Consider the following 22,532-nt stretch of genomic DNA (forward strand, 5'->3'; position numbering starts at 1 on the left):
AGACCAGTGTGCGCCTTGGTCCAGATGAGTTCGACCGGAAAGGTCGGGGGATTTTTGAAGAGCATTTTGGATGCCTCAAGGGAAATGGATCCACGGGCGAAATTTCGAATGTCCGTTTTCGAATCTGTGATTTTGTTTGAGCAGGTCCTGTTGCTAACGCAATTTCTATTGCAGCCTCCACCGCCGCCGCTGGGGTGGTGGTACGCACGAATAGAAAGGTAACAGGAAGGGGGTTGTCCGGGCTGTTAATGGCTGTGAGGGCCAGCCACCTTGGTGGCTGTGTTCTTCCGCGTCAAAATAGGTCATTTCGGGGCGGATGGGCCATTTCTTCGCAGTGCTCGTGCTCGCTCCTTCCTGCTAGCTGTGGGGTACTTGGAGTGCATGTTTCGTAAAAGGGGACGAACGCGTAGACTGGCATTACTCTGACGTTACCTCGCAGCGCATCCGAGGGTACGCCTTCAGATTGGCGGTGAGCATGCCAGATTAGCGCGTGCCGTCGTGCGTTTGACAACGCTATCTCCTCCTGAGGCAATGGAAATGCTGTGTGTGCCTCTGCAGCTAAACAAGCTTGCCGAGCAAAGGCTCAGTGTCTCCGGCGCAATCATTCATAGCTGCGTGCTTCTGAAGCAGCAGTTACGCGCAATCGCCGAGAAGAATGTGCAGTTCACGCCACGGACGCAGAGGCTTAGCGTCGTCATCCATATATCTATAGGCACGTTGCACCGCACATAGACCGCTGTGAGCGCAGCACTTTTCCTACTAAAGTTGTCGGCAGCGCACGCTAGGGCATTGATAAAGGAGCGGCGATTTCTCGAGCAGTTATCGCCCACTGCCTCCAGCATGCCGTGCCAACAATATATGGGGTTCACACTGAGACGTAAATAAAGACGGCCTTGATGAATGCATCGGTTCCTCCTTGCCATTTGTATTATCTGCAGTCTGACTGGTCGGCTACAACAGCAGCGACTGACGTATTTTCGTCTGCTCCACTGTTCGTTCTTCTCGGCCTTGTTATCACGACGTTACCTTAGATGCCTTCTTTGTGCGGGCGCCCGTGCGTGACTCGTGATAATCCCAGCTATTGGTGTCTGGGACAGAGCGCCGACACTTACGTAATATTGTCACAAAGCCAATTACGACGCAGTTGTTTTGAAGGAAAACACGTTTATAGGAGCGAACTTGTACTCCTCTAAAAACTCAATAATGCACAGGCGGCGAAGCAGCAGTCAACAAAGTGTCGTGTGCAGGCGAGTGTAGGCGATTCGAAAGCCGCAGCATCTGCTCTGCGGTCATTTATCTCTCGGCGCGAGGGCTTCTCGAAACGTCGAATTGTATCCAAAACACTCTGGATCAAAGAAGATTATTCTAGTCTGTTGACGTTAGTTCTGAACGCGCCCCCTATAAGAAGAGATAACACATGCGGCATAGAAGGAAAGAATGAAACACGCGCTTTTCTTCGCACACAGATAACACAGTCCAGCACAGCCAGGTGGTACAAGCAAAACATAATCAAACCCAATGTATGGTTCGCGGCAAGCATCAGCGCAACGTGCCTATGTCTGAAATTCTTAGCCTAAACTTATTTTAAAAAGTTGAAAGAGCTATACAGCTCCGCTCAAATTTCTTATATAATGTGTATCGTAATTGTCAATGTTTCGTTCCGCAGATGTCCCTAACCGCCTTCGGGATGTATGTGATGAGTGACAGCAACAACATTCTCGACGCGAACAAGGCCTGCGTGTCTCTCATGCTATTCTACACGCTGAGGGTGCCACTGGCGCTTCTTCCGCTCGCCATTAGCAAAGCCGCCATGGTAAGAACGCTAGTCTTCATAACCGCACCAAGTTCAGTGCTTGTTGCCACTGTTATGGCACGGCTTTTCTCGCTGTCGCATTGTTTTCCGGACGCAGGAAATTGCGACGGCACTGGTGTTCAACCTAATCGAACTACTTAGACAGTAATTTGCGAAGGACGATTGAGCTTAGGAGGCTGAAGATCTGGGCGTTAACTTGTAACAAAAAGTGTTGATACACTTACTGTGTTAGTCGAACAGATTTTGCGGAAATCCCCAAGACGCAGTAAGTTTCTGATAACGGAACTTTTGTCCTGGACCGTTACGAATTTTTCTTCAACTGCGAAGTTTCCGAGAAAGCTGTACAGCTTTCCTTTGTAGCCGTACGGCTGCATTGAGGTGGATGTCAAACTTTTCTTCGCACACTTACTGTGTGTCGGCGTTTAGAGCACGGTGAGAAGTTCAAACTTTTCCGCCAAATTTGATCATGAAAGGGACTCTGCAACACTTCCGAGAAACGCTTTCACGCTTTCCTTCTCGTCTAAAAGCATTGTCAAAGCTGTAGTTAACAGCACGGAGCAGACTGCGTGGTTTGGTCGTCGCCACAGGTCTATCCTGCTTCCGTGGCTGCTTTGTTTTGTGATTTTTTTCTAAAGTGGTTATCGAATGCGCTTACTGGTTAAAAAGCGCTTAAAAAACGCTAAGACTCGCGTAAGAGAGAAAATATTTTGAGCTGGTTTTCAAGTTATTTGAAGAACATAGATCACTAGTTTTGGCTTAGGTAGTTTGTGACCTTCTATTCCTACTACAGGATGTTTTTGTTGACTACCTTCTGAAGGCATGTAATTTTATAAAAGACAGTTGGAAAACATGTTGCGGGGTCCCTATAAAAAAGTGACGAACATTGCCTTCCAACCGCTGATGTGGGTTTCACTAAAAAATAAATGACTCCAGCGCAGCTCTGGAAACAAAAGTGTAAAAAATAAAATAGGCTTCTAAAGCTGGAGATAGAAATAATTGTTTGCGATTATGTTTGGAATTTTCATCAACTTTCTATAAGCCTACGGCCTTTCTATCCCAATAAAGAATTCCTTGTTGTAATAAAAATGGGCTTGCTTGCAGAAACTTTTAAAGCCCAATTAGATTCTGTGCTCGGAGGTGAGCCAGTACGAGGGTTCCTAGTCCGGGAATCCCTGGCGGTGGCTGGCAGAAAAACGTTTTACAGTCAATGTTCATGCTAGGTTTTATTTGTTTTAGGCTGCTTTGTTCATTTTGTTTTAAAGCGAAGCTGTTTACCTCGGCCACTCAAGGGTTCTGTCGCGACCGTTGGTGTCAACACAAAACTCCCGCAAACAAATAAAAGAAGTGAGTGGCAACGCCAGTATTCGAACCTGGAACGAACAGAGAAACGGAGAGAGAGCCCGTTGTCTTACCGATTGACCTACGAGCCCGCGCAGAGACGGGAGAGACAGACGGTGCACTCACCGTGCCCATCTGCGTGTATGCCCCCTGCGTACTCGCTGAATGCCACGTAATAGTGTCATGCGAGCTCGCGCACGCTGTGCTCTCCGCCCGCAGCACGTGTAGCGGCCCTGACCACGCCTTGCGCATGCGCTAGTGGTGGCATATCTCGCTTCTGAGTCTCTGCCGCCGCTCTCGTCACCTCTTTGGGCGGCGGCATAGACGGAGGAGAAAGGAGATCATTTAACGCCGGGTTTGAGCTTCCTTCAATAGATTCCACTCATTTTCTTCACAAATACAACTGAACCAATTACCGTTCATAGATCAAGCATTGATTTAACCTTACCAAAGGATATCTCTTTGAAGTGATAAAGGGTGTGGTTAATTGGATTTCCCTTATCTCTGGTTTCAACGTTTGTAGAGACACGTGTGTGAATTCGAGTGACGTGGCATGGGTAATCGTTGTGGGTGTCGTTTACAGCTTTGCTTTCTAACCACATTGACAGGGTGCATTGGAACGCATTCTTTTTTTACAGTTCCTCGTTTCTCGCAGTCGAATTAATGCTTTTCTGTGCTCAGACGACATCGATCCAGCGGCTGTGCAGCACGACAAAGAACCAGGTTGAGTAACTTTTTCAGCTTTCTTTCGCGGACAATGATTCTTTTTCGCTGTTGGACGTAGTAGATCGTTTTATTGTTAGACTGGGCGAATATATACTAAGATATACTTATATACCCCTATATGCTTATTTACTTACATACTTATACATACTTTATAGAATTCTGCCCTTGAAGTCTATGACTGGTTCGTTTTTCTGGCGCCGGCCAACTGTAGTCAAAGAGCGCCAACTAATTGTTACTATCTAATAAAAGCGATGTGAGGAACGCTACAGGCGGAGAGTTAAATAGCGAGCGAAATGGAGTAATAGGATAGCCGGTGTAAAGCGCAAGGTTGGGGTTTTGCGTGGTATGAAAGGAAGTGCAAAATAAGAATTGCAGTCAACAGCAGTAAAACCGGCTTAGTGTAAAACATGCCGATCGTCTTCTAAAGATTATGGAGGGTGTAGTAGAATATGTTGTCTATAAAGTTCTGGGAAGTGTTTGCCCCATGTTGCGTCGAGTGTCTTGGATTGACTGAGGGTGTGGATTACACATTGGCCCTCTCCACGCCTGCTGCATACAGGCTTTGGAGACGCTGTGAGCAGGCGTGAGTGCTTTGCATTAGTAGTTTGGCCTGCCACAGGCAGTCAGAAACATTTAATTGTGCACATTACGTGTTCTAAGATCAGTTGACATCAAAATATTTTTGCAGTAGTCAACTGAAAAATTCTACCGCAAATGAGAATTTTTGCCTACAGAAATGTTCTTAGGGGGTATGTGCATAGCAACCACCTCGGCAAAGAAAGAAATAGTTTGGTGCCGCTACCACGCGTCCTTAGTATCTAAGCTCCCCTGTTAAAATTTTTTTGAGCCACTGAAACGCATTTTTTGCAAAAACCGTTTCAGTATCTTGTATTTGTGAATTACGCGGTTTTTTTTAAATTATGTCCTTTAACGTATAGTAAACCCAGCGCATTTTCTGGGGCCATTACTCGGAATGCTTACTAAATAAATCTCTCCACACACACAACCATTAGTTTCAAAACAGCGGTGCACACAAAGTTGTGTCTCTGGCACACCATGGCTCGTCGTTTTGAGTTAAAGATTAAGGAAACAAATAATTAAGGAAGCTCACAGTAACGCGTAAGACTTGAAGGTAGCGAAGCTGTACGCAACCTTCACAACCATCACGACGCTTTAAGTCCACGATGGAAGCCGATTTGCTTTTTTTTCGCTGTCGCGACGACCTTTACTCCATCATTGTTGCTATAAGTGTGAGCTTCCTTCATTTTTTTGGAAGTGACAATCATTGAACATCGCTTTGAAGGAACGTATCTATGACGTGCTTTTCGCGTTGCGAGCAAGTGTTTCCGCGATTGTGGTAAATGCGTATTTGTTTGTTTGCCAATTTTGGTCAATTTCTGCAAGTGGGTATGCTCGTTTTGGCCAATGTTTGCCAATCGCTCGTAGTGGGTATGCTTGCCGTTCTTGGCGACTTTCTCTAAGTTGGTATGCCGGCATTTGTTTGGTATTTTAAACTGCGGACACAAAAAAAATAACGATTTGCAAAACATCTTCGCTGTTAGAAATCTGTCGTACAAACAAAAAAGATGCCACCCCAAAAGCTGCCGGAAGCGCTTGTCATTGGCATCAGCATCTATTGGCCCGCGCCTAGTTTTCTGCGCACGTTTCAGTAGCGATTACGTTAGGCTGAGGTATTCTACCCGTTTATCTTCCAGGGTTTTTATGAAAGATTATAAAGCACCGTCAGCCGTATCACAATAGAAGAGTTTCAACAAGGCTTTCTAAGTATCTCACAATCAAGCCACAAATCCTGTCCGATGTAGTTGCAATGCAGTTGCTACTAATTAGAGATATGAAAAGTACACTGAAAGCCCGTTGTAAGACCCATAGGACACTACAATGGCGCATTTCTCTTATTTGTGCAGCTGACATAAGTGTGAACTTCCAGAACGCCTCGTTCGCATGGTCTCGGAATGGCCCAGCTACGCTGCACAATATTACATTCAGTGTTCCCAAAGGGTCACTCGTCGCCATCGTGGGCTCGGTGGGCTCTGGGAAATCATCCCTGCTTTCGGCCTGCCTTGGCGACCTGGTGAAGCTCGAAGGAGTGGTTACCGTCAATGTAAGTGCGCTAAAGTTTATATATTGTTTTTGAAATGATAGAGCAAAGGTCGCTTTTTTATGCTTTTCAAACCTGCTACCAATACAAGCCAAAAGTAGAGATATACATCATAGAGTTTCTTAGTAAGAATACTATAGAGGAAAGTGCTCCGGAGAATACATGTCGGTGTTGGAGGTTGGGGCAATAGGGGAAGACCACAGCAGCTGATGGCTTGGCATGTCAATAGGAATATTAAACGTCTTATTGGGTTTGCTTTCTTCACTACGCAATGCTATGATAACGAGGTAGCCGATCAATCGAAATTGCCGAAACTCGCTCCACTTCCCTTCCCTCACTTTGCCCGGAAACTCGGCCCTCCCACTATTAGTTCATGCTAAGACAGCTGTGCTTCGTTGTAAGCAAGTAAAAGGACTAGTGCCGACTAGCGGCCATAAGTACATATGTACATAAGTACAAACCCACAATGTAGACACGTTAGTTTGTGGTAAAGAGAATCCGCGTCCCGGCTCTGTTCTGCAGTTGGCGTAGATGTGTTAATAGCGCCCGTATGTCTTGACTGAGTGGGTAATTTGCTGCTGCGAAAGTTGTAGCCCACGCTATGTTACGGGAACACGCACGAAAACGCCGCAAAGGCGAAGTGCTCGTTTTCATGCGTATAAGCGCATAAAACCCTTCTGAGCTTTTAAACAATTTGTTCTTGAAATGTTTGCAACATAAGATTCGGTAATGAGTTTCTCCCAGAAATTTTACATTGTCAATTGGCCGCAGAATAGAAGCCATAACCCTTCTGCCAGACACTCAGTAAAATTACCACGCTTTATTTTTTATTTTTTTTTGTTTAAAACAGGGTGTTTTATTGTCAAATTACATAATTACACACTCTTCGCGTTTTCGGGGCATTGTATTTGAATTTACGGCCACTAAAGCGTTTCAAACCAAGCCAATGATGAAAGTAAGGCGATCGCACGGTATAATGACGGGCTGTGATGGCACAGCCGATCCTGATGTGAGCCGCATTGACGCTAGCGCCATATTCCTCTCTAGTGTATAGAGTAAGAAACTATGATATACATGAGAGACCTGCAACTGACGTCACCACCGTACTCACTTCCCGTACTCACCGTACCGTACTTTTGGTTTGATGTTACGCAGGGGTAACTACGAATAAAGGCAGGCTCACTCAAGAGTGCGCTAAAACCCCCGCCCCCTTTATGAGTGAGTGGTGAGTCAGCCTCGCCGTCGTTTTGGACTGGCGAGAGGGAGTGCGAGTGCTGCCGGGATCAGTTTAACATTACATTGTCTTAGTTGTTCGAGAGCAGTTCGGTAGGTACTTCGTGCAGAATGCTTTCTGTTAGGCTTGCATCAGATTTTTTTATCCCCCATAGCAAATTTACACATATAGATAACCCGCGGCTACAAGGCCAAGTGTAGTTACATAACCCTTCCTTGGTATCACGAAAAACAACGTCATTAGAAAGAACACCCTGTTAAGGCTGAAAGACTTGCGGCGGAGGCTACTTAAAGTTCTTGTGTGCCCATGTGTCACACTGCCTATAAGTCCACTTCAGCTTTCTTGCATTTTTTTGCTTCCAACAGAATTTGTTCAGTCATAGAGAGCAGCGTGTTTCTTTCGCACCTTTTGTCATTGAAGGGCACCCTGGCCTTCTCACCTCAACAAGCGTGGATCCAGAATGACAGTATCAAGGAGAACATTCTGTTCGGCAAGAGCTACGCCAAATCACGCTACGAGCAAGTCATCGAGGCCTGCGCGCTAAAGACCGACCTAGCCGTGCTGCCAGCAGGGGATGAAACGGAAATTGGAGAAAAAGTAAGTCGGCAGCACAAGAACGGGAAGCCACCGTGTGTGTAAACAATTATCTTTCTGCAACCAAAATCCCGAATATCTTTCAAATATTACTGTGCGTTCATACTGGTTAAATTCATTCATTCTATGCACACCTTTGGCCACTTTGGCACTTGTTTCATCTTATGTGCGCCCCGAAGAGCCCAAGAGGTTTACGTCCCCAAAATGCCACCTTTAATGGCTGCTATAACTGTCCATTTTACACTCTTGGGGCCGTGCAGTTTCCGTTGACATGTTTCCCGTCTTTCCCGCGTTTGTATGTTCAGCATGCTGGATCTCTAGCTCCTCTTTTAGGTGAACTATAGTGGGTCGTTACAAAACAACTTGAGTCATGTGGCGCTCTCCCATTCTTAAGAACAACATGAATCCCACGTTAACCGAACAAGAATTCCTGTCGTACAGCAAAAACTTTGTTGTGACAACAGTAGTCCTGTTGTTACAACAAAGCCATCTGTTGTTACGACACACATTTATGTCATAACGACAAAGTCAGTTTTTTCAACGACACACATTCCTGTATCCACAACACAACTGCCTGCCACTACGACAGCAGTCATGTGGTCGTGACATAGCCATCTGTAAGAATCACAATACAAGAATAGGACAAGACGACAGTACGGCACGAAAAAATACGACAAGCTACATAAATTTCTCTGGTCGTCATTCTCGACTGGGTTTCTTCGTCGTTCCGACGAAGTAGTGTTCGTTTTCTAGGTTCCACTTCAATCCCAAAAGCAGCTTTTGCGGCAAGAACTTAGACCCGGTACTTTTGGTATGAAAGCGTGACGCGTTACCAACATACTTAAGAGGCCAGGTGTAGTTACGATGAAGGCACCGAAAAAAAAATTTAAATAATATACCATGATACCTGTTTCAGCTAACTCCCACTTTTGTACTCATAAGGGCCACAATTTTGCCTTTTCTACTCCTTTAGAAACACATGCTTTTCTGCATGCGCCGTAGTACACGTACTGTTTTTTTTAGTCTGCCTACGCCGTAGTGCACGCGCCAGAGTGAAGCAAATGCAAGTCTTTTCGATGCGTTCCTGACCAGGGCATAAACGTCAGTGGTGGACAGAAGCAGCGAATCAGCATCGCCAGAGCTGTATACAGTGGTCGCGACGTCTACCTCTTCGACGATCCACTCAGTGCCGTGGATGCCAATGTCGGGAAGCACATTTTCGACAAAGTCATCGGCCCCAGAGGAATTATTCGGAAAAAGGTAAAAGGATGATACGCGATTAAAGTTTTAGACAAGATGTGTGCCATAAACCTACGAAAGAGTCTTCCACTACTAGCCTTTAATTGGAAAGGTCGGGAATTGGATGTGGTGCATCTATTTAGAACTTAAGACGTCTAATAGGGCTTCCACTCAGCTCAACATTTGCGTAGTTGGTAAATAAACGGTAAAACCTTGGTAAGTTATATAAGCTTTGGCGTGTTGGTCAATAACGCTTGGCACCCCGTAAAAATGTACGTAGACAAGAGATAAACAAGCCCAGTACTTTATCCTTGCACAGGGCGGAACAAAAACAAGTACAAGCATGCATTAGAAACGTACAGAAATTGAAAAATAAAGCATGAAGACAAAAATATGAACCGGACCACACAAATAGATCTATTTCTGTTTGTGCAAGTGAAATTGTCGCATCGCTTTATAATAGCGAGAACGGTTGAAAATGGGTTTTCCAAGTATACCAGTAGCGATTATTTTATCTCAACCATCCATAATCTGATTTTACAAGTACTGGTTCGTATTTTGCTGTTCTCATTTAATTTGTCCATGACTGCCACGAGCATTTTCGTAATACACATTGCCTATCTTTTAATCAAAAGATGAAGAAAGGGATGGTATTTTTTTCTGGCAAGCTGTTTCACGCATGCGTACTCTATAGAAAAAGGTATATTTGAACACATTAATGCTATTCGCGTATACACAACACTTTAAATCATGGTCAGTATGAGGGACACTTTGGTAAATTGCCTGGTATATTCTGCATGTATTGTTCGTTGTTAATGCACTTTTTTTGCACACGATATAAAACAGTGACAGCCTGAGGCATTTGCAAGAGTCAGCCAGCAGAGGATATTAGAGTCTTCGTTGTACGCATGTCTTTTGCGACATCAGCAGCGAAGTAAAGGAAGAAAAAAGTTGTAACTAACGGTAATAACCCAGTCTGAGACAAGCCAGCAGTGTAAATTTTTATTCTTGCCCTGTGTTCGAAACATACATCTGCTTTTTTACCGTTTTGCGGATAAGGAGAAAACACAACTGGGCAACCATTTTGTATTCGCTTCTTTCCAACTCAAAGGAATATTTTGGCTGCTCGCAGACCCGGATCCTGGTCACACAATGCCTTTCGGTACTACCTCACGTCAACACCATCATCGTGCTGCGGGACGGGTGCGTTACGGACGTGGGGACGTTCAACGAGCTGGTGTCACGTGGCGGCGCATTCTCCGATTTCCTTGTCCATTTCATCGAAGAGATCGGCCCCAGACAAGGGGTCTCAGAAGAAGACGCGAAGATTTTGAGTGAGGTTGTCTCTCGGGTGCCCTCACCTAACGCCGAGCTTGTGAAGTGAGTTGTTAGAGCGAAAGATCTAACAGGCTACATCTTTAAACTCATTCGTAGCATCACCAATAACCTTCAGCTACCTCCATGCAAAATGCCCTTCTTTTTTATTGCTTCACTCGCTCGGAGCTTCGCGTCAGGGGTACCACGTGACTAGGCGAGAGCGAAACGGCTGCCTTGTGTGTTTTTGCTCGCTCACCGTCGGCTGGGCTGTCTGCGCCTGCGTTTCAACGCAAGCTCACCACTTGACCATAGGTGAAGGCATAATGTCTGCTTCGCCGGTGCTTGTTCCCTCAGCCTCGCCACCGACTGCACAGTGGTGTGGCTGCCTGTCCGTGCCCTAAGCCAAGTGGAAGCCTGAAACGAACCATCCAGTTTATATAGCTAGACAGTACGCGCCGAAATCTAACGCAAAATGCAAGCGTTAATGAAACAACTGTGTGCATATTCTTCGCTATTGCTAATTTATAAGTAGAGTTGAAATTTTAACAGCGGAGCGGTTTAAGCTTGAGCTTGGTCCGGTGGCGTTTGCAAAAAATACCACGAAAAATGCGGAGCGCACGTGAGTGTGCGCCGGGTCAGGAGCACCCGCCGCGGTCCAGGCTTGCGCGTGGCATTGTGCCACGCGAGAAGTTCACAAAAAATATCAAGCAAAGAGTTCACGTGCGACCGTGCCTGAATTGGGGGCACAGGACAGCTCGCCCCACAGAGCCCGTGTTCGTGAAGCCGGTTGCCCAGACGGTTGCCCCAACTTTAGGAGGGATGTGAAAGCCTGCGGACAAAACGATCCGGGCCTGTCAGTCATGGAGAACCCCTGGACCCTTCGTGCAAGCTGCACAAATTTTTATGCATGAGCCTTTTTTTTTTGTCTTCGCGGGAGACAGAGAGAGAGGTACTTTATTTCGAAACCCGTGTCCAAAAAACTGCTCGGCTTCTTGTTTGGGTTACAGGGCCTCGTCTATAGTTCTGGCGTGGTTTTAATGTGGTTCAGAAGCGTGGTCCGTTAGAGCTCTTCAAGCTCCTTAAGGGGGTGTGACCCATGCCTCCCAGCAAGGAGGGCGCTTTGTGGCAGGAATTGGCTACAGGAAACTTCTCAGGGTGGTTTGTATGTTTGGGCATGTCCAGAGGGTGTATTCATTGTTTGGGTATTGGCCGCCGTGGGAGCATTTTGATGCGCCTTGAAGGCGTCTATGTAGTGTTGTATGTGTTGTGTTCGTAGCATGCCAGTTTGTGCTCATCGAATGAGGAGTTTGCATGGTTGTATAATTATTTTTACGTCACAGGAAGCTGCAGCAGTTTCCTCAATGGCATTGTCGTTGACGATGGACACAACCTGCGCCTAACGTTTGAACTAACAAACACAAAGATTTCGTTGAACGAAGGCTACAGTTGCAGTTCCTCCATTTTATTGATTCCATCCTTGCCGCGTTCACAAAGCACGCTTGGCTAAATTTTTATTTTGTGAGAAGCTATTTAGTTAATCGAAACAACAAAGTTTGCAAAATATAATTGCAATATGTATTGGGTACCTACCGCTTAGATTTCTGGGAATATGTTTGTTGCATAAATTTTTGTTTGATAGTACAAACAGTGCTGCACTACTCGAGTTAATACTTATTGCTTTCCCAAAACATAACGACTCTAAGTGCTGCAAACGGCCGGAGTACCCACAGCAAAGACGAGTGACAGTTCATGTAATTCACGGTATATTTTCCACCTCTTCAACAATAACGAAATTACCGTACAGTCAACTGTCGCTTGAGCGGTCGACTTGATGCAGTGGATTCTGTTTTATTTTGTGCCACAATTATTTTGTCACCTACAAACGATCACTCCACAGTGATCAGGAGCCATAAGTTCATTAAGCTGCCTTTTAGTACGATTGTTTAGAAAACGTATCTCCTTCATTGATTGCGTCTGTGCACGTTGAAACGTAGAAAATATCTCCCCTAAAGCAGTAAAGGTAGCTGATACTTCTGCACATCCTCTCGCAATGCTTCAATTGGCGTTGAACCTACTGCGTTTAATGTGAACCACAATAAAAGCCTTAGAGTCATCAACGTTTTACACACGATGCGGTGATTTGTTTCTCGAAAGTGTGAATTCTACTCTCATCAAACAGCATTCCCAAATATATTTTTCGATTCGGCTTTCCTTGAACGAAGCTTGGCTGCGCTCCCTGAAGCCTTCACGCGCTGCGCATCCGCCCTGGTGCAGGTACTGCTCGCAAATAACCGGATCAGATTCTGACACTGGTACTCTTCCCAAAGGCGGGTTTTTCAAAACCTTAATAAGACCGACTCAGGCCAGGCGAAGAAGCAGTGTTCGCCATCTGTCCAAGTTCAAAAAGGGCTCCAAAGCCAAGCTCACCGAAGACGAGACAGTGCAAGTTGGATCGGTAAGATGCCTGTTTCTTGTTTCTGAATGCATGTGTATTGAATCAAACAAAAACAAATGTTTATACGCCAATTCGCGGCATCTGTTTCTGACAGCCAATGTGTCTCTCCGCTTGATATTTAAACGTATTTTAGCTCAACGTCTGTTCAAGGTTTAGGTATTCCAAGCAGCGTGTTATGTGTCAAACTCTCACATAACTAAGCAGCTCGCGCTGATCATTCTTCCCGTTCGCGATGCGTCTGTCCGCCGTTTTGACTTTTTTCGCAATTAGCAGACGTCCAAACATTTTTGCGGGGAGACCGAAAAGAAGCCATCACACTAAATATTAACCGCATGAGTGAGGGCCGAAGAAAAAAAGGAAGTTTTCATTGTAGGCCTCCGTAGTCGCTAAAATGCGCTTATAATATTGAGCCAATCAACGCACGGAACCACAGAGGCGCTTAACATGCTCTGCAAAAATTGATTGATTGTAGGGTTTAACGCGCCGACGCAACGCACGCGATGAGGCGCGCCGTAGTGAAGGGCTCCGGATTAATTTTGACCACCGGGGGATATTTACGTGCGCCGAAATCTGGTACACACGGGCATTTTTGCTTTTCGCATCCATCAGTAAAGCGGCCACCATGGCCGGTAATCGAACCCACGTCCTTAAGTTCCGTAGCACAACACCGTAGCGAATGATCCACAGCGGAAGGTTTCTCTGCAAAACAAAGTTGTAACAGAACAGCCTACCTTCCACCTATATGCAACCAGAAAAAATAGAGGATACTGAGAATAAAAATTTCAAAGCCGTGGGTCCAATTATTCAACTAAACGTCACAGTGACTAATTATGCAACTAAACTTTCAGCTATTTGAGAGTTACTATTTTTGTTTCTCTGTAAGCAGCCCTGTTTACTTTGACGAATATACTATTCCCATTCAACACCGTCTCGGTATGCTCCGACTGCCCTGAATAGCCCACCTGCCACAAATATCTACGTAGCCTCGGTAAGGCTGCACTACCGGTGTCTGTCCCCTCAACAATGGTCAGCAAGAAACTGCAATTCACCTGTGGAACACTATTTTGTGCATTAAGCAAAAACATTGGAACATACGTGAAGGCAAAAATTCACATGAAAACGACTGCACAAAAACAAAATGCAAAATAAAGGCTGGTACTTTCGACCGACGTGTTTCACCCTTGCACGCTGTCAATGAAATAACTTACGACATGGCCTGAATAGACGTAAAATTGTACACAATGGGAAAGCACAGCCGTAGTATAATGCATATAAAAATGTCAATTGATTGCTAGACCTTGAACAAATCTTGGGAACGCCTTGAACCAAAAACCAGCAAGTGCGTCTTGCGTCTGCATCCTCATGGTGAGTTATCTGCGTTAACTTCTGAGTTAACTTTCCATGTGGTTAACTATCTGAGTTAACTTTCCATGTGGCTGACCCGTTATGCGGGATTACAAGTTGTACTGTTCATTAGGAACGCCAAGAATGCATTGCCCCATTCAGATCAGGCTACCCTTCTCTTTTATTTTCCAAGCACCTGACTCGTTGTGGGATTACAAGTGGTACTGTTCCTGAAGAATGCCAAGGATGCACCACCCATTAACATCAGCCTACCCTTCCCTTTACTTTCCAAGCGCCTGACTTGTTATGCGGGATAACAAGTTGTACTGTTCATTAAGAACGCCAAGATTGCATTGCCCCATTGATGTCAGGCTACCCTTCTCTTTTACTTTCCAACGCCTGACTCGTTGCGGGATTACAAGTTGTACTGTTCCTTAAGAATGCCAAAGATGCACCCTCGTTGACGTCAGGCTACCCTTAATTCCCTTTATTTTCCAAAAGCCTGTCTCGTTATGCTGGATTAAAAGTTGTGCTGTTCATTAAGGACGCCAAGGATGCGTCACCCCATTGAAATCAGGCTACACTTCTAGTTCATTTTCCAAGCGTTTGACTCGTTACACGGGATTACAAGTTGTTCATGAGAATGGCCAGCGATTTGTGGCCGCACGCGGATGAGACTGCATTACTTCATCGCAGGTCAAGTGGCGAGTGTACTGGGACTTCGCTAAAGCCACGGGGTTCTGGATCATGCTCGGCATTGTTGTAACGTTCGTCATCTCACACGTGTTGCAAGTTCTTGGGAGCATATGGGTCGCCTTGTGGACCAACGACGCCCGCGACCCGTCTTTGGCCACGGACCCAGCCCAGAGGAACTCCCGCCTGGTTATATACGCTATTTACGGCGTTGCCGAAAGTAAGTGCAATTTCTGCAGAAAAAACCCGTCGATATGTCTGTAGCACGACGCCCGCGAATAAAGAAAAAGCATAGCCCAAACTTGATTTGTTTCCAGGAATTTTTTTTCAGTTCGATATTGAATACCATAACCTAGAGTAAAACCTAAGAAATTTTAGGTATTGCAGCTTTTAGTGAAGATCGAAATTTGAGATCTCTCTTAAGTGTCTATAAAATAGTTTTAGCACTTACGCTATAAAGTCAAGAATTTATGCAATTGCTTTAGTAAATATATCTTTGCAAGCTTACGCCACACCATAGTGGTTCAACTGTCACTCGCGGCGCTAGTAATTAGTGCCCTACACATAATTAGTTTTTAGATGTATATAGCAAGTAGAATAAACAATAAATTGATAACTAACGCCCTCTACCAACACCACATGGCTTCTAGCCGCTTCCGCGATCAATACTGAGACAAAGGAACTCGAATTTTTACAGTTTTAAAAACCCCTCGTTATTCTCACATTTCCACTTTGTTTTGCGGCTGTTGTCGCTTGCAACAGGTGATGCGATTGCACCTAACTTCCCGCCCCTCCAAACAGGTTTATATGGGGAGGGTGTTTTTAAGTGACGTAACTACAAACGCACGCTTTTATTTTCGGTAGCCATACATCACAGCGTTTGGTGGTTGCTGCTCCTATATTTCATATTTGAACTTCCAAACACTTATTTCTCGTGATTTGCCTATTTGTTGGGTACCAGCGTGAATGAATGAAAACGACCCAACCTCCACCCGAGATACAGTACATTTTCAATCAAAATGCTCTCCCGTTGCTTTGCGCAAGGAGCTGCTTATATGCCCTGATCATCCATTGCCCTGCTGCTTATAAGCCCTGATCACAACATTCATGGATGGAATCATTCATACGGATCAGAGTACATAGCTAAGGTATTTCTGATTAATTGTGTTCCAATCTTCCACAAAACTGAACACGACTGCCCGAGTCGCATGTCACAGGTGAAAAGAATAGTCCTGCATCTATACACCTTTTCATCTGTTAATCTTTCATAAGATCAGAGCATGTTCTGGGCTGTGTTGCGCATGCACAATTACATCTTCCTGTCGACTGCGCCAATTGTAGGTCTGCTAGCACAGCCCACTGATAATTGGAAGCTCCCAGGACGAAGAAAATAACCGCTGGACTTGTTGCTTTGCACACGAAAAAACGCGTGTCGTACCGAAACAATCTGAATCTATTTTAAGTTACTCGAAATTCATTTGAAGGAGGGGGAGAGCGAGTCAAACAAAATTGGACCCATCTCCCCGCGAGGGGGACTCGAGTTAATGCGTCGCATAGGGGTGGGTGTGTTGCGTTAACGGTTTGTGTTTGGGGAGTTGGTGGTAGTGAATGCGTTGTATCAGCAGCTTCTTGACGTAGTTTGAATGAGTCAAGGATATAAGGCGCCTTCGTAGCCTCCCATTCCGTGTCGGCTTTGTGGCGCAATGGGTAGAGCACCATGTACATTGCGTTCCGCCCGCAGGGTCGAGGGATCGGAACCAGGTGCCGGATAGTATCTTTTTATATAGTGTAGGGGGAGGGGTGTGGACTACGACTACGGACGTCAACGCGGGTGACATCGTGAATTACTGAAATGCTCTGCATTTAATAAAATGGTCTATAGGGTCAGGGGAGTCCACGTCACTGGCTTAAGACGCAGCTGCGGCGCCTTTCAGCCTCACTGTCTTCCCCTCTCCAGTAGCGTAGTTCCAATGGCGCAGCTCCAGACTAGGTGAAATGGTTCCAGTCTCTACAAAACTGGCTGTCGTCGTTAAGGATTTGCTGAAGTGTTAAAGGCGGCATTGTTTTTTATTTCAGTCGTGTTTCTGCTGATGGGGTGCATTGGTCTACAGCTGGCCATGCTTGAGGGTGCCAGGGTGGTGCACCAGGGCATGCTCCAGCGTGTATTTCGTGCCCCCATGTCTTTCTTTGACACTACACCGATGGGGCGCATAATAAACAGGTAAGCCAATAGTTTGGAGCATTGCGCTCTGATTCGTTACACGCCAGCGACGTTGTACAGAGGCACATAAACAGATTGAGAAAAGTGTGTCCTCCACTAAGCCGCCTCATGACGTCGTAGAAAACTGCATGGTGCACTACAAGCACGCTGTTACAATGCTGGGGCTGGTGTTGACAGTACTCCCTGCTATAACCCCCGTCAACAACAAAATCAACTTTACTAGAACACGGTCAAGCCCAGTTCTAGCGCTTACAAGATCCTCTTTCATTCATATGTCCGCGTTGAAGCGATGCTGTAAAAGATTTGCCAGCCAGTTTTGTGTCACAGATAACGAGTTTTTTTCTTGCTGAAGAAAGAGTTAACAAAACGTCGACTAAAACGCTTGTTGTTCCGTCGACTTCACACTTGATTTTTTGTGGGGTGTTTGACTCGCCCAAGCTTCACCCAGGCGTGCGACTTAGTTATGGCCTCGCCTCAGTGGAGGGCTCCGGATTAATTTTGACCACCCTAGGACTTTTACGTGAGCCCAAATCGCGGCAACTTCGCTATAATGTCTAAATCATGTTAGTGGACAGACAATCCGAGTTACCATGTTAATGCCTTGTTAATTCTCTCCTTCCTCGTCACTCAAGGTTCTCGAAGGACATCGACGCTGCGGACGTGATGCTTCCGCTGAACGGCCGTTTGCTGATTGTGCATCTCCTCCGGACCCTGGTAGCCATCTTGCTGATTGCTATGCAGACTCCCATCTTCCTCGTGGCAGTCGCTCCCATCATCGGCATCTATTATTTTGTTCAGGTAATCACTGCGATGTTAGCCCTCTAAATCGGAGGTCATCCTAAATTAGGCATATGGCGGGCCGTAACTCAGCAAGGACCCCCAACTCACCGAAATATAAACGCAAATTACACGTTGGAATCCCTGCCAAGAAGCAACAAAATGGCAGAATTAACTAAGTACTTGTACTCTGGTTTCCTCAGCCGATTCGAATGTCAACAATTACCAAAAACCATTAGTGTGGGCTTTGTAAACACACGTTGAAACTCCCCTTTCAGCATTCTACATTTGTGCCACAATGTTTATTAAAAATTTGTCATCAGCGAACGTGCCATGTTTTGTTGTGGTTCTCGCTAAAAAAAGGAAGTGTCTAGCGTTCCGTCTAGACGGAACGCTAAAAACTGCTAAAGTTCCGTCCAGACTGAACGCCAAATCAAAACCAGCCGATTAGCCGCCGTTTCTCGTCCTGGGATTTGGTGCAGCGGTTCCGCCGCTGTCTACGGACGCTGTAGTCCCTGGTTCGATTCTTGAAACATTCTCCCTTTTTTTCTTTTTTTTTTCTGTCGTGGTTAGCGTTTTGTAATAGATATACTTCACGCCCGCTTTGCAATTCACGCGATGAGAGCAGTCGGTCTTGGTTTTTTACTCAAGGGCCGAACCACTCCCGCTCACTGGAGTCAAGGCCGACGTAGCCATCGCCAGTTACGCCCGATCTCCTGTAATTATTACCAGTGATTAATAATTAACAGTGACTCTGGCTAGTCAGTGAGTGGAAGAGGTTTGGCCGGTCAGGTTAAAATCAAGACCGACTGCTCTCGCTGGAATATTCTGAAGCGGGCGTCCGGTGGCGGCTTTGAGATCCGCCCGGATCTGTATCATCTGTACTTATTAATGATGATTAATAATTATCAGTGATTCTGGCTAGTCAGTGAGCGGTAGCGGTTTGGCCGGTTAGGTAAAAATCAAGAAAGACTGCTCTCAACGCGAGTTGTGTTTCCTCTGGACGTAACTTTAGTGACAGTTGCCGTTCCGTCTGTGGACGGAACGCTTGACACAGCCTAAAAAAAAAAAACCTTTCTGCCCTTGCAGAAGCCAAAGTGCGGCTGCGGGGTATCACGGGATGGACACCACGTGTTAGTTACGGCCTCTCTTTGTTACTAACCGCCAATTGGCTAGTGTCATAGGTCGTGGAAGGCTGTCATATACCTGCGAATTTGTAATGGGGCTTAAAAATACCTAAATTCATTATTTGCACGGTTAACATTAGATAAGCTGATGTGTTCAAAAGCGTTTCCGTTAGCTTCGAATTTTGCGAACGCTTATAGTTCAATCCAAACATAGCTGTTCAGTCTTCCCTTCACAAAGGGCGGTGTGTGACTGTTCCCATAGAACCCGAAGGATGGACCTGTACGGATTAGGTAAAGCATACCGATTTCATTTTAGTGTAGCCATAGACTCTGCCCTGCGTAAACAATGAGGGGTAGCTTCTTAGCTAAAACACCAAGTATTTGACTTAGACGATTAGGGATGGAGGATTTCAAAATTGTTGGGCATAAAGACAGTCAACGAGAGGCATCATGTGCAATTTCCAGAAAGGAACTACATAAGTAGAGAACACACTCTGATGAAACTATAATTATCATTCAGGGTGACCAACGCTACAAATACTTGTAAATGGACTCTACCAACGTAGAGACGCTCTTGCTGTTGAAGCGTTTGGATCCCACAGTGATAAATAACAGCTAGGAGAGTAGGCTTCATGCTTTATGAGGCCATAGTGTCTCTACAATTTACGGACTACTGCGCCTAGAGTGCAACGATGAGGCTCACCATATCACTAATCCGTCTTCTTCCGAGTGAGTTATAACTGCTTTATGTATTGTTGTATTGCTGCGAATACAACTCATTGAATTGTACATTTTCCTACATTTTAGTGAATAAACAGGCGCTGTACCAAAAGTCTTGGTCGTGAGAGGTCAGCAAACATCTACGCGAATAAATATGCCTGCCCTACGAGACATAAATTTTTGCCCAGTTTACCGTAGGCCACTTATGCGGGGCTTGTATGAATTCTTCTTGGGTTTTGCATATTAAAAACATTAGGAGGTAATGCTAACAGTTTTATTTGAAACGATTCACCCGACAGTAAACTAGTCTGTGAATGCAGAGCATGCATATTTCTACCACGCTTTACGACCTTTTTTCCAAAGTACTTCGTGTCCGTTGTCATCCTTCTTCCCGCAAGCATTATAAGGGATCGTAGCAGAAACATTTGGGTTCGGTACTCTTTAGGCAAAAGCGGGAAGCTTGCACCATAGGGTGATTGCTGAACGATGTAATATTAATTCATCTTGCAAAATGCGCTCACAAATTGGGACAAGAAAGGAAACACGGAAAGGCAGTTTCGCCAAGTATAATTTTATTCGAGAAAACGGACTTTTTATCCCTCACAGCACTGCGCACAAGAGGCCAAGAAACAACTCTACGTATCACACATCAAAGCGCGTTCCTACTCCGTAATTTCATATGCACGAGGGCGTCAATGATATCTCCTTAACTGACAATGATAAGGCTGCGTGGTTTACACAATCTTCGTTGTGCTGCAATATGTGCAGAAAGCCTCTAAAATCTCTCTTGAAGTTTCATTGGGATGCTTGACCAGAATTACAGTGTTATCAATGAAGACAGTGAATCAATGAAGGGGAGTCTCAAGGGTGTGTGAGAAGATTGTGTAAGCCACCCATCCTGAGCATCCTCAGTTAAGGAGATATCATTTCCGTCCTCATGCTCATGAAATTACGGGGAGCGAAGGCGTTTTGATGTGTACGCCGTGAAATTGTTTCTTGCATTGTAGTGAGCAGCGCAGTGAGGAATAAAAAATCTGCTTTTTCCAGTAAAGTTTCAGATGGTAAAATTGCTCTCCGTGTTTCATGTCTTGTCCCCGTTTTTGGGTGCAATTTGGAAGATTAATAAATGCCAACTGGGCTGGCAAGCAGTTATGTTTCAATAATATTAATACGAACTGATCTCATAGGAAAGGACGGAATATGCAAACCATGAAACATGAATAGATAGGGATATGGCGCATCATTCCAGGCCACACTCTACTCGTCCATAACTGTTTTTAACCTCAGTGGAGTTGCAGCTCGCTCAGATCGTCGCTCGTGTGAGCAAAAGGCCGTCACCCATTTAGTGTACAAAGTGTGGGTTGACTAATATTACGACTATGGTTAATTTCGTATGTACACAGTTACAAATTCTTTACTGTACCCGAGAATCAATCCTAACGTTTTGGAAAGGCCAGCGAAAAAACACGAACACTCAAAGAAAGGACAACCCACTAGCTAAACTAACCACTGAACATATATTTGAAGAAATATACATCCTAAGATAAACCGACCACCGCGTATGCGCAAAGTTCTTGGCACAAATAGGCACCTGCAATATTTATTTTACCCAACCTAATTAGCCTTCTCGGAATGCGATCTTTTCTGTCACTCAGGGCAATGGGAATGGACGGCAGAATGCACCAACAGGCCCAGCAAGCTACACTTGTGCAATTCATCGTAGCGTATGACGAAAATAATTTTCAAACAATTTTGTTTCCCTTTGCACCGTGCTAAAATGTGTTTATTGTCACAAAAACACTTTTACTGCAGAAAGCCTACATCTCCACGTCGAGACAACTGAGACGGCTGGAGTCCATTACGCGCTCCCCTATTTACGTCCACTTCTCGGAAACTCTGACGGGGACGAGCTCAATCCGGGCGTTCGGCGCTACTAATCGTTTCGTGACACTGTCGGACCAGCTTACCGATATCAACCACAGTACTTATTTCCCCAGCATTGTCGCCACCAGGTGAGCTGCAGTCGTCCTGGCTCATTTAACAGAGCGTGATGAGTATTTCTAAAAAGAAAAAACTCAGCCCCCCCCCCCCCCCCACCCATGGCACAAAACGCTTGAAGAACACATGTAAACCATACCCAGAAAGGAACCGTATAGTGTCCACATAACCTTTATAGCCGTATATTCCCCTCCCCACCACTGGAAACATTGGCCTGAACGATATATGCCACACCACTAATGGTCCCTGGTTTACGCGATAATCTAAAAGATTACTATCCAATAACAAAGCCAGGCTCTTCCACGTTGCTAAAAATCGTGAAGTCCGGTGTGGTGGGCCGCCTATAAGCTAGCAGCATCGTCCTACACTAAAGTGTCAAAAACTCCTAAAAGTAATTTTTCATACTGTCCCTTGCCCTCTTTATTGAAAACAAACCCTAAACGTTTTTGAAGCAGTATGAAGCCGAATCAGGATCTTACATTTGTCTGGTAGACATGTCAGGGGAACCAATTGTGCATCGTTTTTGTGCCTCTGATCACAATGATACTTTCGGAAATTCCTTTTACGATCCATTCATCAGTGATTCTCCCCATACGCGAGAGGATGGTTTTTTCCCCAATGGATCCACTAACACTTGATCCTGCTGGTATTTCAGCCATAATATCTAAACTAAAAAGATCGTCTTCCTGTAGTCTTAATGACATAAACTCCAAACATGTACACGTTATCAAAGAGTACCGTTCAATTTTATTGTATTTCATTTACACCGACTCTATCCACGAATACTACTTGTGCAGGGAATGGAATACCGGCAGGG

At 45.2% G+C, this 22,532-nt stretch overlaps 1 protein-coding gene across 1 annotated transcript in view; it reads left to right on the forward strand.

Moving 5' to 3' along the window:
• LOC144142776 (multidrug resistance-associated protein 1-like) overlaps positions 1 to 22,532 on the forward strand; it is a 55,881-nt gene that overhangs the window by 16,269 nt on the left and 17,080 nt on the right. The window contains exons 5-15 of the mRNA XM_077674493.1: positions 1,667 to 1,813; positions 3,790 to 3,874; positions 5,803 to 5,999; positions 7,651 to 7,827; positions 8,917 to 9,084; positions 10,196 to 10,443; positions 12,655 to 12,835; positions 14,876 to 15,092; positions 16,949 to 17,093; positions 17,726 to 17,891; positions 21,530 to 21,729. Of these exons, the coding sequence (XP_077530619.1) occupies positions 1,667 to 1,813; positions 3,790 to 3,874; positions 5,803 to 5,999; positions 7,651 to 7,827; positions 8,917 to 9,084; positions 10,196 to 10,443; positions 12,655 to 12,835; positions 14,876 to 15,092; positions 16,949 to 17,093; positions 17,726 to 17,891; positions 21,530 to 21,729 (1,931 nt within the window). The remainder of the gene's footprint in view (positions 1 to 1,666; positions 1,814 to 3,789; positions 3,875 to 5,802; positions 6,000 to 7,650; positions 7,828 to 8,916; positions 9,085 to 10,195; positions 10,444 to 12,654; positions 12,836 to 14,875; positions 15,093 to 16,948; positions 17,094 to 17,725; positions 17,892 to 21,529; positions 21,730 to 22,532) is intronic.

This window comes from Haemaphysalis longicornis, unplaced genomic scaffold, assembly GCF_048455015.1.
Source record: "Haemaphysalis longicornis isolate Haplotype H1 unplaced genomic scaffold, Haemaphysalis longicornis Haplotype H1 scaffold_6, whole genome shotgun sequence".
Lineage (NCBI taxonomy): Eukaryota > Metazoa > Arthropoda > Arachnida > Ixodida > Ixodidae > Haemaphysalis > Haemaphysalis longicornis.